General features: G+C 60.6%; 1 protein-coding gene across 7 annotated transcripts; it reads left to right on the top strand.

Annotated features, from left to right (window-relative positions):
• Positions 1-1,867: 1,867 nt before the first annotated feature.
• Positions 1,868-14,331, top strand: PUF60 (poly(U) binding splicing factor 60). Of its 7 annotated transcripts, none has more exons than XM_039254085.1 (12): positions 1,868-1,966; positions 6,537-6,629; positions 8,848-8,943; positions 9,055-9,144; positions 10,076-10,126; positions 12,190-12,351; positions 12,426-12,518; positions 12,657-12,870; positions 12,950-13,140; positions 13,281-13,416; positions 13,586-13,821; positions 13,903-14,331. In XM_039254085.1, exons 1-12 carry the CDS (start codon positions 1,943-1,945, stop codon positions 14,200-14,202), a joined length of 1,686 nt encoding a protein of 561 aa, XP_039110016.1. In that variant the 5' UTR covers positions 1,868-1,942; the 3' UTR covers positions 14,203-14,331. The 7 variants fall into 7 exon arrangements, with proteins under 7 accessions (XP_039110016.1, XP_039110017.1, XP_039110012.1 ...); XM_039254081.1 differs by having other exon boundaries at positions 1,881-1,966; positions 6,540-6,629; XM_039254087.1 differs by lacking the exon at positions 1,868-1,966 and adding an exon at positions 2,289-2,304.
• The last annotated feature ends 337 nt before the right edge of the window (positions 14,332-14,668 follow it).

The raw sequence follows: 14,668 nt of genomic DNA, 5'->3' as shown, positions 1-14,668 counted from the left end.
CCTCTCTGTTATGGAGGCCACCGAAGTGGCAGGCCATTTCTGAGCACTGGAGAATACTGATCAGTGTGATTATGATTACATTTTCTCTTCTCTACCTATCTGGTTTTATTCTAGAAGATTTCAACTGTATCTTTCAATCCTCTATTGAATTGTTCATTTTCCTCTCCTATTTTTCATTTGTAAGCACTCTTTCTCATTTCCTGAATATTCTCTTTGTAGCCTTCTGTTCTTGATTTTTTTAAGTTTTTATTTTACTTCCAGTTAGTTAACATGCAGTGTTATATTAGTTTCAGGTGTGCAATATATTGATGGTTCTTGATTTTGGGAATCTTGCATGATACCACTACACCAGCGGCGCTGTGTGATTGTTGATTTTGGATGCAACATCCTCTGTGGTATCTCTGAGGATATGGTTTTAGCTTTTCTTCTTTTTCTTCTTGCTTTGTCTCTGCTCCTTCTGAGATCCTTTTCCATTTCCATTTTTGTTTCTTCTTCCTTCAAAGGTGTCTGGTGATCCTGGGCTGTCCAGTTGCTCTTAAGAGTGATATGATCTTAATGGTGGGGCTTATTGCCTGGTGAGCTTTGAGGCCAGGGATGTAGCCAGGCCATTCTCCTGAGCGCCCTCCAGCTGCCAGTCTCCTTTGCAGACAGGAGCTGCTACAGAGAGGAGCTTGAGTTTTGTGGTTGGCACATTCTAGGGGCTAGACTCAGAGCTGGGGTGGAGGTGGGGAAAGGCAAGAACCTCACTTACTCCCTTTCAGAACAGGATTCTGCTCGGACAGCCCAGCCACTGCCAGTAGGGATAGAGGTCTGGGGTCTCCTCCTTTTCTGCACATTTTTACATGACCCCTCCAACACTAACCTCCAGTTGGCTAAACAGATCCCACTGTTCACCTTCCTCCAGTCCCACAATATTTCACTTCTGTGTTCCCAGGTTTTTGCCTTTATAAAATCCTCCTATTATTTTAGAGGGGAGGGATAAGAAGAACATATTAACTAGACGTTAAACCCTCTCAGGATTGAGAAGAGACCTGCCTAACTGGGAAAGACATTTTGTTGCCTCAGGCAGGCTGAAGTTGTTGGACCGACCGTTTCACTGAGCTTACAGACGCGGCTTCACTGAGTTAGGGCCTTGGGGCTGGGCGTGACAAACGGCAGACGTCTCGGGCAGCTCAAGGCCACGATGGGGACCCGGTGCAGGCCCTTCCCACTGGGTAGGTTCACAGGCCTGTTTTGGATTCCAGTTCTAAAGACTGCAAGCCACTGAATCTATGACGCCATCAGTTTTAAGATGCACCGCTGTCTTCTGAATACACTAGGAAAGAGACCGTGGCTAATTAAACGAAGGCACGTCGTCCACCGGACGCACCCTGACTTCAGACGTGGCACGACGCAAAGAAGACGCGAGCTGAAATCTGACTCTTCGTGACCTTTCAGCAAGACCGTTCGGGCAAACGGGGCTTCTTCGACCCTGGAAGGGATCCGAACCTCCCGTGTCCGGCCTCTCGGGTGAGAGCGGGGAGGCAGGGGACACACACACCACCTGTCTTTCTGTTAAGGGGGCAGAAAAGTGGAGCAGCGGCTGGAGGAGGGCAGGGGGCGAGGCGAGGGGTAAGAGGCAAACTGCGGCCGGGCGGCCCTCCGCCGGCGAAGGACGGGCGCCGCCAAACCCAAGACCCGTGAGGCGCCGGGGCAACAGACGCGCGCCGCCGCCGCCGCCCACACGGCCCCGGCCCCGCCCCCCCGCTCCCCTCCGGGCCCTTAACGGTTCCTCCCCACACCGGAAGTTCATCCCTCTCTCTTCCCTCGTCGAGGGCGAAGGCGCCTTTTGTCGCGAGACTTCCCTCCTTCTCCGGGCGCTTCCGCCGGCACCCAGATCGCGCGAGACCGCGGAGGGAGCAGGAGCGTGTGGCGCGCGCGCGGCGGCCGCGACGGACGCAAGATGGCGACGGCGACCATAGCTCTCGTAAGTGAGCCGCCTGTGGGCGCAGGCCGCCGCTCGATTGGCGGGAGTAGGTCGTCGGCCGCGCCAGAGCGCCGAAGGCCTCTCGGGGACGCAGCGGTCGCTCCTGGGCCCCCGCGGCTCTCGGTCGCGCGAGGCGGGGGCGGGCGCGAGGCGGGGCCGGGCCCGCGGCCGCAGCTTCCGGCTCGCAGGCTACAGCTTCCGGCGGCCGGAGGCTGGGGGCTGTGCGGCGCGCCCGGCGCGGCCCTGTCGGGGTGCGGCGGGCCGGGCCTGGGCCAGCGGCCTACCGCGCCGCAGCCTCCGGGCGGAGCCGGGCGGCCGTGGTACCTTTCCGCCGACGGGTGCGCCTGTGGCCGGGGCTTGACGGCGCGGCTCCTGGGAACGATGGCGTCTCTTCTCCTGTCCTTGGGAAGGGGTCGCCAAGCGTTCAGGGCCTGTAGGAAGGAATCTTGGCCGGGGGGGTGGGGGGGTGGAAGGGTGGTGGCCTTGACTCCTTGCGTCCGCAGCTGCGACTCTGCTCTCCGCTGATGCTCTGCGGGGCGTGGTTACTAGCTAACAGGGACTCCATCCTGTCTTCCTTATTCAGGAAGGAGGGAATGTGCTCTCTCATCACGTTTCTTGAGTAGTTACTTTGCCCCAGGCGCTGCCCGAGCCCTTGGGGGCGCAGTGGGGAGCTAGAGGTAGTCCCAGCCCTGTTCAGGGAGTCTGGTGGACCCTGAGGACCAGCTCCCACCCACGGGGGGCCGTGTATACTGCCAGCCCGAGGGACCTGTGCTCAGGGTGGTGTGGGCGCCCGGAGTAGGGAGCCTCTCCCTCCCCTGCTCAGTGCTCACCTACCTTTCAGTTACCTGGAGCGATTGGCATAGACGGAGAATCCTCATATGCACCAGACTTCACGGTGAAGTCTTCCCTTGACCTTTTTTTCTTCCTGCTCGGTTTAAATGACTGACTGTTCTCCTGGACCCTTCAGGGCATTATTTCATTTCCTATTTACCTGCCACCCTGCCCCTAACCCACTCCCACAGTGACGTGGTGAGGTCTGTCCGAGAAGGCACCTCTTGCAGGTGCTTGGAGGCCAGACTGATGGGGAAGAAGTCTGAGGGTCAGGGAATGTACTTAGGTTAGAACAAGATCTTGGCCAGGCCGTCTGCTGGGGGCCGACACCCCGTGAGCAAGGCTGGACCTATGTCACTGGGGCAGGAACAGGTTCCCAAGGGGAGAGAGACCCCAGCTTGTGAGGAGACCCCAGCGTGTGATTCTCCGATCTTGCTAATTCTTCTGTCCACTTTCTACCGTGTCCTGCTTCCTGTTGAAGCCGCAGGAGCAAATGACCTGCCTGAGAGCGAAGTTAGATGCTAAGAGAGGACTTGGTGACTGTCCTGGATAGTGGTTAGAATTGGACAGTGAAGGAGAGGGAGGCTTGGAGACAAGGACCCAGAGTCCCAGGAAAGTGTGGAATGTGGGGGAGGAGGAGAAGCCAGTGAAGAGTGGGTGCTTAGTCTTCCCCAAGCCTGGACACTGAGCCCTGGCCTTGGTGGGGGCTGGAGCTGGTGACACCCCGCACTCACGGAGACATGGAGACTGATGAGTTGGGCTCAGCTCTGCTGTGGCACAGTGGCAGACGGAGGTGACCTCACAGTAGAGGTGGCCACGGGCTATAAGGCTGAGTCCTGTAAACTGAGGTTTCCAATAGGGGTGCTTGTTGCTTATTTGAACTCTCTCAAGAGGATAACACATCCATACATTAATGAGTGTACAGAAACTGTGAAGTCTCAGGCTTCCATCAGATTCTGGGAGCGAGGTCCAGCTTGGGGTCTGATGTGTTCCTCTTCTAACCTTTTTAGTGGACGTCTCTCTACACAGCTTGTTTTCCAACTGTCATAGGTGGGCATAGTGAGAGCCTGTTCCGTCCCGTGGTCTGTGCATGCTGAGCAACACTGCTGCTGTCCTGAGATGGGGCTTCAGCTCTGTGGGACGTGGGACAGAGGGGCACTGAATTTGGCCGACAGTGACCAGTGGGGAAGGACACAGGAAGATGCAGAAGTGCCGCTTGTCACTTCTGTGCCTTCCACCTGTTGACTGCAGAAACAGGCCACAGCCCCTTCCTATCAGGGATGTAGTCTTCTGGTGGCCCTGTGTGTCTGTGACTTACGCTTCATTCTTCCTGGCTTTGACCACTGGGCTCACTCCTACTTGGGGCCATTACTCTTGGTTTCCATCCATATGGCGGGGCGCCAGGCCCTCTCCTTTCCCTGTGGGCACTGGTGCTAACTTCTCCTGAAGGTGCTGGTCTGCGCTTGCCTCACAGGCCTTCCCTGGCTGCCTCACTGAGTGTGCTTCAGCCCCATCCTGTGCATCCTGCGCTTGCTGGATTTGTTTCTTTGTGCTCATGAACTACAGAAGTCTTCTCCTCTACCTGCCACTTGGCATGCGTCTCACCTTGTTTTTGCTGCAAAGTGCCCAGCACAGAGCCCAGCCATATGGGTAGACAGCGTGGCACCATGTGAAGAGGACTGAACAGACAGACAGCGTCCTGCAGCGGCTCTGCTCTGGGGATTTGACACTGGTGTCGTGCCGGTGCTGATGACCACTCAGACCTAGAGCTTGCTTGCCCTTTGCAGGGATAGCCTTGAACCTTTACACGGGGTGACCCACTGAACCTGCATGCCAGCCCTGGGACATAGGCCTGAAGAGCCCAGCCCCTGCCGATGTTACGTAATTACTTAGACTTTTCTAGTGTTTCTAACGAAAGTGATCCTCTGTACCCTGGCTGTTGAGCAGTGGCAGTGCTGGGGTTTGGGTCCCAGAACCACAGGGCTGCACTGCCTCCCATAGGGGACTTCTCGTGCTGCTGCCTGACGTGGGTACCCTTGTAACTGCAAAGCCTCCTGTTTTCATTGCCAGAGGGTGACACTGTGTGACCGGCTGTGATAATGAATGGTGGTTTTCTCCAAGTCTTCTTAGCATCTGCTTAGAACAGAATCCTGGGCTCTGTGAGATTAGTGACTTTGTATCCAAGAAGGTGGTGGCATGTTCTTTGTGGTCTCCCTGCTGGACTGACTCTTCCTGAGAAGTGGCTTCTGAGTGGTGTGCTGCCCTCAGCAAGGTTCTGTTTCCTACGTTGGCTGTCAACGTGAATATGGGAGAGCAGGAAGTTGTTTATAAAGGTGCCCCCAGGCTGGTTCTGTTCACAGGTCTCGGTGCTGGATTGTTTGCCCAGACCTCATCTCTTGCTAGGACCCTCGAGAGAGCAGCCTCGGCTCCAGATGTGCTCCTGGGGGCCCCCGGGTACTTGAGGCAAGCCAGACATGGACCCTGTCCCCAGCTGCCATACACTCACTCGAGGGGGAGGGGCACGTCAGAAGGGCCCCCCATCCTTCGGCTCTCTGGGGCATTGTTTCTAAGTAGCAGCGGTGCTGAGTTCAGGGTGACCCTGGGCAAGACACAGGGCTAGGTTAGCCACAGCTTCTGTGCCCACCGGCCACATGTCCACAGACGGGCTTGTGTCGCTGTCTTCTTTGGGGCTAGAGGGCCTGAGACTCACTCTGACCAAGTCAGCCCAGCCTCTGGCTTTGTGCACAGGACTCCAGGGATGGGCATGGCTGTTCCCTGTGTTCCTAGATGTCCGTGGGTCTTGTGAGCTGGGAGTGGGGTAAGTGTATTCTGCTCTCAGTTCCTGCTGTGTGGCCTGAGAAGGTGGAGTAGGTCTCTGGGCCCTTCCACCAAGTCCCTCAGCCCCCATCGTTGCTGCCTCCTGCCCGTGGCCTGTCTTTGCTGCTGCCACCCTGCTACACGGAGTTGAGAGCCGTTCTTTCTGTTGGGCTGGCGCTGCGTGGCAGTGCTTCATGGCCCCTCTGAGTGTGGCGTGTGGCCAGGCTCTCAGCTGCCCTCCCTGGAGTTAGACCTGGGCAGTTTGACTGCAGGAGGAGGGAGGCTTATGCACACAGACCGCCTACCTGACCATGTCATTCAGAGGGCAGCCGGTCTCAGAGGTGTCCGCAGGAGGGATTTGGGCTCTGGGCTTGGCCAGATCCTGTGGAAGGCACTCGAACTGATGCTGAGCCCAGACGTGTATGCAGGGTGCTAGGGAGGTGCCCCTGTCTGCCTCAGGAAGGGATGTGGGGGGATGGCCACCTGTGCCCCTTGTCATCCCTTCTGGCCTGGCCCAGCCTGCCGGCATGAAAGGAACCCATCCTTAAGACCTCAGCTGTGTGGCCAGAGGGCAGTTTTAAACCTAGGGAATGATGCCTTTCCTTGGCATGGGGCAGGAGCTCCTCTCCTTCCTGTCCTTTCCTGGTGACTCACTGCCAACTTCAGGCTGCCCTAGGCTCTGACAGGCCAGCCCATTTTGCCAGGACCCTGCTCAGCTGCAGGTGTGCTGGAGGAATGGGCACCGTGGGGTGGAGTGGGACGCTGTTGGGTGCCCCGGGGCCACACCAGAGCTGCTCTCTTCTTGTGCCTCTGTTGTCTTTCTCGTCCGTAGACACTTAGCCCTTAGCTAGGGAAGGGGAGAGAGAACCAGGGTGGGTGGGTCCTCTGACTGTCCTTTATAACATCTCTTTCCTGCCCACAGCAGGTCAATGGCCAGCAAGGAGGGGGGTCCGAGCCGGCGGCGGCGGCGGCGGCGGCAGTGGTGGCAGCGGGAGACAAATGGAAACCTCCACAGGTACTGACCTTAACCATCCTTGCCCTCAGGCCCGCCTGCCCGCCCGCCCGCCTGCCCGCCCGCCTGCCCGCCCGCCCGCCTGCGCGTCCCCGGGCCCAGAGAGGCGGGGCGGGGTGGGAGGAGCTCTAGGGACTCTTCTCTGTCTTCTGGGCACAGGTGCCTGTCTTGTCCCCTCCCCACCCGGCTTCAGGCCTGGCTCTCCCCTTAGCACCTGCCCTGCTTCTGTGGTGGGTCACAGCCTCCTGTGTCTTCAGACCTCGGGCAGATAGTGATGATGGTCAGGTGGGAGCCGACCCCGAACAAGTGCAAGTCCTTAACCATGGGTGTCATATAGGAGGGCAGATGTGGTGTTTCGGAATGTGATGGGTATTAAGAGCCAGAAACAGATTTTCACTTCAGACCTCAGATGTAGATAAAACCGCAAAGCACAACAACGTGCAACTCCGAGCACGGGGTTTGCGTGGGATTCAGGCCAGGCTTCGGAGGGGGTGTGGGCAGATCTTGTCCTGCTCTCGTTTCTTTGTCCTTGGGGGCGGGTCCTATAGGAGGTGGAGTCAGTCCTCATCTCTGGGTAATTGGGTTCTTTGTGCTTCTCCGTGGCAGTGCCCGCCTCCAGGGGGTTCCAGTCGGGGCTCAACATGGTGGCCTGGGGGCCTCCTGGAGCTGGGCCCTCCTGTGGGCCCCCGCACGCTCAGGGGAGGTTTGGCTGTGGTCTGCAGCGTGGATCCTGGGAAGTTATGGGGGCTGAAGCAGATGGGCAAAGAGGCCAGGGGTGTCCAGCTAGCCAGCCCTCCCCTGCCCTGGCTGATGAGAGAAGGGCCTTTTGTTTACCAAGACAAAGAGGAGATTGAAAAGTTTCTAAGGGGCTGAAAGGGGGGTGGCATCGATTACCATGGTGACAGCCTGCTCTAGAGCCACAGCCCCTGGCTCTCGCCTCTGTCTCGCTAAAGAGAACCTGGCGTGGGGCCAGCTGGGAGGGTGGAGAGGACAAGCCTCAGGGGCCAGACTGGGTTGCCAGAGTAGGGACCTTTAGGCCCCTTCTGCCCTTTGACCCTGTGCTGGAAACCTAGTTCTTGGGCTGGTCAGGGTGGTGATTCTTGGGGTTTGGGTCAGCTGGCTCTTTCCTACCTCGTTTGTACCTCTGTCCTTGCTCATCGTGCCTGTGCTGGGGGTCTGCCTGTCCCCTCCGCTGTCCCTCCGGAGGCTGTGCTGGGAGCTGCAGCTCTGCCGAGCCGGTGGGCAGGCAGGTGTGATCCGACTCCTGACACTTGTACTCTTTGGTCTGGGGGCTGTGGCTTTTTTCTTGCTCACATGGTTATATTTTTCACCCTGCAAGCAGCTTAGAAATCTATTTTGGCGGAAGGAATGTAAGCTTAATCCTAGCTGCACTTAACTCTGATCTGTGGCAGGCTGTGCCTGCTACCCTACCCCCAACCCCCCAAAATGTCTCCAGGTCCCCATGCTCGCCTGGCGACAGCACTGGCACACCCACTTTTCTCCTCTGGCTGGTCTGGTCCTGGCTTCTCTTCCCGGGGGACTGGAGCCCTCTTTGGGGCTGCTGTGGCCTGGGGGAGAAGCTCCGCGTTTTCAGCAGTGTGCAGGGATAGGGGATGGGGTGCTGCACGAAGGTATGCTGGGAGGGAGGCCCTTTCCCATACCTGTTCCTGGAGTGCTCCCTGGAACTCTACCCAGTCAGGGAAGCTGAGTCTGTGACCATGGCTGGGTCCGTGGGAAGGTGCAGAGGGCAGAGGTGGGTGCCAGGCAGTCCGCGAATGCGGAGGCCCAGCACGTCCAGAGAACCATGGCCCCTTCTCCTTATAAAGGGTGCCTAAGGCCAGATGTTCTGCTCTGCGTGGGACAGGTTCTGGGGTCAGGCTTGCTCCGAGGGATGGGCCCCTCTTACCACTTGCTGCCTGTCTTGGTACCTCCTGAGGAGGCCGTGGTGGCCTGGGCCCTGAAGCTGCTCTGGGTTGTCCCGAGGCCCCCAAGGTACCTGCCTTCTTCAGTGTGTGTCCTGCCCATGCGTCTTGGGAGAGACTGAACTGGGGACAGGGACAGGGATAGCGGGCGGGCAGATGCACATCTTGGCCAGGCCGGAGACGGTCCGCGTTGGAGGCCATGTGCCGTTGGAGAGGGAGACAGGTGGGGTGGGGCTCCTGGGGCCACACGAGAGAGGTCTTGAGTTTATTCGTAACGACTTCCCTGCTCCCACTGCCAGGGGACAGACTCCATCAAGATGGAGAATGGGCAGAACACCACCGCAAAGCTGGGACTGCCTCCTCTGACGCCTGAGCAGCAAGAGGCCCTCCAGAAGGTGAGAGTGTACCTCCCCGGGGGGGGGGGGGGGCAGGGGCCAGGGGGGGGGGGAAAGCGCATCGCCCCACAAGCCGGGCCCCCCAGTGCTCCTCACCGCCTTCTCCCGCAGGCCAAGAAGTACGCCATGGAGCAGAGCATCAAGAGCGTGCTGGTGAAGCAGACCATCGCGCACCAGCAGCAGCAGCTCACCAACCTGCAGGTGAGCCGCCCTGCCTGCCCTGCGCTGGAGGCCGCCCCCCGCCCGCCCGGGCCGGGGCCTCCGCCCGCCCCTCCCCGCCACCTCCTCCTCCTCCGCGTCCTCCGCCTTCTCTTCCTCCTCCTGTGCCTCTGGCCGGCCGTCCCCACGAGGTGTTGTGGTTTTGTTTCTCAAGGACTCATTCTTGGGACGCCCAGGTTTCTCCGTGAGGCATGAGTGGCCCAGCCTTATTCATCTGCTGTGTGCCCATGGCCCCTTCCCCGCCCTTCTCTGTGGCCCTGCCCCGTACCCTCAGTTGGCTCCTCCTCTTGGACTTGAAAGTGATGCCTCAGGTCGCCTCTGCGCCCTGTCGGAGGTGCAGAATGTAGGGGCGTTCGTCCCCACCCCCATGGCCTCGCATAAGAGCTGTCAGGCCCCCACCCCTGCAGTGAGTCCGGACCACCTGGGCTGGGGTCTGAGACAGAGAGGACAGGCTGGGGGCACTTCCAACAGGGCCCTGTTCCGGCCCTGTGACCGGAAGCCGCAGTGGCTGTGGGGAAGAGGCCAAGGCGAGGCTGACAGGTGCCTGGGCCTCGAGCCCCTTGCCCCCTGCCCAGCCCTCAGACATCCACACTGCCGGGAGATTCCCTGGCTCTTCACCGCGCTCCATCCACACCCTCTCCTCTTCCTTCTCCTCCTTCTCCACCCCCTCCCCCTCCTCCCCCTCCCTTCCTTCTGCCCTGCCGGCCAGGCTGCGGGGCGGGGCACCTGGGGCTCTGAGGCCCCCCCTGGGCAGGTGCCGGCGGCTGGCCAGTCGGCTGGCAGTTTGGGAAGGCAGGCGGGCCTCCCTGGCAGGGCGGGGACTCCGGGCCTTGCCGCTGTCTGCGTGAGGTGTGACAAGAGCGGGAGACTGCTCGGCTCCAACAGACTGAACTCTGTCTTTACTGTCTTTCAGATGGCAGCAGTGACAATGGGCTTTGGAGATCCTCTCTCACCTTTGCAATCGGTCAATAGAAATGCTCACTTCTTCCGGGGCTCATGTCCTTAGTCAGGGCTAGAGGGGGGCAGTGCAGCCCGCGTGCTGGGGACCTTGCTCCCCTAGCCGGCCCTGCCCGCCGGCTCGGGACGAGCGCAGCAGAGCGCCAGGCGCGGCGGGGCCAGTGGTGTGGGCGGGCACCCACGCGGGACCGCCCCTGGGGAGGCCTCCATCTGCTCTGAGGTCCCGCCTTAAAACTAACCGGCCAGGTAACTGCGGAGGGCAGCAGGCCAGGAGGGCAGCTGCCCACGCCAGGCCCACCTTCACCCATGTCGCCTGCACGCACGAGGCGCAGCGCCTGGGCCTTCAGCTCTGCCAGTCTCCAGGCTGCCCGGGCTCCTGGGTTGGGGTCAGGCCCCCAAGGAGACAAGAGTCCTAACTGCCAGCCCCATCAGACCCTGGAGGGAGGATGGATGGATGGGGTGGGGGGCCGGGGGGTCCCAAGCAAGCAGGAGAGGGAAGGGCAAGAATTTGGTCCTTTGGGCCTGGCTGTCAGCAAGGGGTAGAGGCCATGCAGCCAGGGAGCAGGCAGAGGCGGTGTCTGTGGCCTTGGCTGCCGTGGGCGGAGGAGTCTGGGAAGGAGATGCTCCTGCATCCCCTGGGGGTCATCCCTGGGTGTGCTGCTCTCACAGGGGAGATGCGGCCCTGTCCACGGGCCAGACAGACCCAATGTCCTCTCTGGGAAGCGTCTGTCTGTGGGGAGACATCAGGGAGAAGGGCTCTTGGCCCACCTGTTGTTGGGAAGCCTGCCCCAGAGAGGAGAGGTGCTCTTACCGTCGGGGATTTGGGCCTGAGGGGTAGATGGTTTCACGTGTGGGGTGCCTGGTGCGAGAGGGGACGATAGTTACGCCTTTGCTGGTCCTTGGTCTCCGCGGGGGGCCTGAGGCTGACGTGTCAGGAGCCCAGTTTGAGGAGGGCAGTCCCATTTGGGGGGGAGTTCCTAGTTTGGGGGATACGTGGATCTTATTTTTAGGCTCCTCTTTGAGGGAGGGGGAGGTCTGGTCTACATAAGAGGCCATTTGGTGTCTAAAGAGGAAAACTAGCCTCCGGTTATGGGGGGGCCTTTTGAGGGTGAGGGGAGCCCAGGTTTATGGAGGGGCTAGAGCCAGGATCCCGTCTTCTGTGCCTGCCCTGGGCCTGTGATGTCTTCCCTGGGGCCCAGCTCCTCCTGGCGGCCCACTGCATATGGCTCTGGGAAGTGCCCCGCCTCACACGTCTGTGTGAGGTGGCAGGGGTGGGAGCCCCATCCCTGAGGGGCACGGAGAGGTCCCTGGGCCCACGCTCGCCCCGGCGCAGAGGCAGGGCCTGCTGGGCCTGTCCGCTCCCTGCTCCAAGGAGCCCTGGGGCTTCTTTCTGGCAGCTCTGCCACCTCCTGGCGTTCCTGGGGTCCGGGCCTTGGGGCTGCAGGGGTGAGCTCCAGCCCGCCCTTTTTTGTCAGGTGTTCAACACGCTGGGAGGCTTGCACGGTGCCAGCCCCTGCCTGAGCTGGGCCTGCTCCTTGTTCTGTCTGCAGGGAGCCCCCATCTGGGCTCCTGACCTCCTCCCCTGGGCTCTCTTCTGGGCCATAGCTGCCCTGTCTTCTGCCCCCTGTCTTGCCTCCACGCCAGTGGGTCCGTCCAGCTTGGATGGCTTCCCCTTCCCTCTTCTGCTAGAGCACTTGACCAAGGACCTGGGAGGGTCTTCCAGCCCGGCTTGGGGTACCTGGCCCCCAGACTGGAAGGTGGGCAGGGTGGGAGGGCGCACAGCCCTGCCTCCCAGCCGCCTTGTCGGCTTTGCTGCCAGTCTGCCCGGGGCCTAGATGGGCCAGGGTGCATCCGTGTCCTGCCTTGGGGCCTAGCCCTCCTTCCTGGGGGTAGGGTCCTGTTGACCCCTGCTCCCCCAACTGCAGGGTCTGAGCCTGCACCTTGTTGCCGTGTGGGGAGCCCTCCCCACAGCGGAGCTGGGTAGGTGGGCCAGGCGGGGAGTGGGCTGCCCAGCCTCTTGCCATCCCCTCACGAGCCAGTGGCTCTTTCTCCCCTTGTGTCCTGCTCCAGATGGCAGCTCAGCGGCAGCGGGCGCTGGCCATCATGTGCCGGGTCTACGTGGGTTCCATCTACTATGAGCTTGGGGAGGACACCATTCGCCAGGCTTTTGCTCCCTTTGGACCTATCAAGAGCATTGACATGTCCTGGGACTCCGTGACCATGAAGCACAAGGTGAGATTTAGTTTGCCCCACCCCCACCCCCCACCCAGGGCCCTGTTGGCCTAATGACACATTCGTGTGTCCAGGGCTTTGCCTTTGTGGAGTACGAGGTCCCAGAAGCTGCGCAGCTCGCCTTGGAGCAGATGAATTCAGTGATGCTAGGAGGCAGGAACATCAAGGTAGGGGCCAAGGAGGTGGGCCTCGGGCGAGGCTGGTACGTCGGGGGTGCTCTGTTTTCAGTCCCCCGGGAGATGCAGAGCAGCCGGGAGTGGCCAGGCCTGGGCTGACTGGAGGCTCATCCCCTGCCTCTCTCCCAGGTGGGCAGACCCAGCAACATAGGGCAGGCCCAGCCTATCATAGACCAGCTGGCTGAGGAGGCACGAGCCTTCAACCGCATCTATGTGGCTTCCGTGCACCAGGATCTTTCCGACGATGACATCAAGAGCGTATTTGAGGCCTTTGGCAAGATCAAATCTTGCACGCTGGCCCGGGACCCCACAACCGGCAAGCACAAAGGTTATGGGTTCATTGGTGAGTTTGGGGAGACTGAGGTGAGGGCGGGGCCCACCTGGCACTGTGGCTAACCCTCACTGCTGCTCCTGCCCTGCAGAGTATGAGAAGGCCCAGTCATCCCAGGATGCCGTGTCTTCCATGAACCTCTTTGATCTGGGTGGCCAGTACTTGCGGGTGGGCAAGGCTGTCACACCCCCCATGCCCCTGCTTACACCTGCCACACCCGGAGGCCTCCCGCCTGCTGCTGCTGTGGCCGCAGCTGCAGCCACAGCCAAGATTACAGCGCAGGTGAGGTGTGGTGCAGTTGCGTGGTTCGTTTGTGGGTGACGGCTCCTCTCTCCCTCATCCTTTGGGGATTGGCTCTTTGGGTGGTCTGGAGTGGAGGCAGTCAGATCGGGGACTGAGTGTGGTGGCTTTCTGAGTTGCAGGAAGCAGTGGCTGGAGCAGCGGTGCTGGGTACCCTGGCCACTCCTGGACTGGTGTCCCCTGCACTGACTCTGGCCCAGCCTCTGGGGGCTTTGCCCCAGGCTGTCATGGCTGCCCAGGCCCCAGGAGTCATCACAGGTGAGCCTGGGTGGGTCAGAGCTTCCCTCTTCCTCCTGCCCCTCCTCTGCATAGGCCTCTGGGGCCAGGGCAGGCCACGGCTCAGGCCTGGCTGAGTGGTGCACTGCGCCTTCCTGGGAAGGGCAGAGATGGGGGGACGTGACCGCTGGACCTGGTGGGTTTGCTGCAGGTGTGACCCCAGCCCGGCCTCCCATTCCGGTCACCATCCCCTCTGTGGGAGTGGTGAACCCCATCCTGGCCAGCCCCCCAACGCTGGGTCTCCTGGAGCCCAAGAAGGAGAAGGAGGAGGAGGAGCTCTTTCCTGAGTCGGAGCGGCCAGAGATGCTGAGCGAGCAGGAGCACATGAGCATCTCCGGCAGTAGCGCCCGCCACATGGTGATGCAGAAGCTGCTGCGAAAGCAGGAGGTGGGCATCCGGGGCTGGTTGGGGGGAGGGTGCATGGTGACCAGCCAGCCATAGCTCTCAGCTGTCCCCTCCCCCGCACAGTCCACAGTGATGGTTCTGCGTAACATGGTGGACCCCAAGGATATCGACGATGACCTGGAGGGGGAGGTGACCGAGGAGTGTGGCAAGTTTGGTGCTGTGAACCGTGTCATCATCTACCAGGAGAAGCAGGGCGAGGAGGAGGACGCAGAGATCATCGTCAAGATTTTTGTGGAGTTTTCCATAGCCTCCGAGACTCACAAGGCCATCCAGGCCCTCAATGGGCGCTGGTTTGCTGGCCGCAAGGTGGTGGCTGAAGTGTATGACCAGGAGCGTTTTGATAACAGTGACCTATCTGCGTGACCTTGGCCCTATTCCCTGGACTTGCACTTGCTCCTTGTTTCCTCGGGGTTTTATAGTGATTTGTTGGTGTCTCAGGCCTAGCCACCCAGCGTGGGGATAAAGGTGCAGATGCTGTTGGCCCTGAAAGTCCCTGTGTGGCAGTGGTCCTGTGCTTATTGGCTCCTGGAGGTCGCCCTGGGGGAAGGGATGGGCAGAGGGGACCTTGAAGGCCTGCAGGAAAACTGCAGGAGAGGAAGGCGTGTGCCGCGCCGCGCTGTGCTTGGCTACACCCTGCCCTGAGCAGCCTTGTGCGGAGGTGGGGGCTGTCCTGCTGCGCAGTCCCATCGCCTGTGCGGGGTTAGTACCGAAAGACTGGTACTGAGCACCTCAAGCCCCAGGACGAAGTCGCCCCGGAAATCGAGCGCTGGCTCCACCTGTCGCCCTGCCCCCGAGGGAGCCCAGGTCCCGGTGGGAGGGGCAGCTGGCT

Source organism: Hyaena hyaena, unplaced genomic scaffold (genome assembly GCF_003009895.1).
Source record: "Hyaena hyaena isolate Hyena2069 unplaced genomic scaffold, ASM300989v1 scaffold_474, whole genome shotgun sequence".
NCBI lineage: Eukaryota > Metazoa > Chordata > Mammalia > Carnivora > Hyaenidae > Hyaena > Hyaena hyaena.
This window is presented reverse-complemented; position numbering and strand designations above follow the sequence as displayed.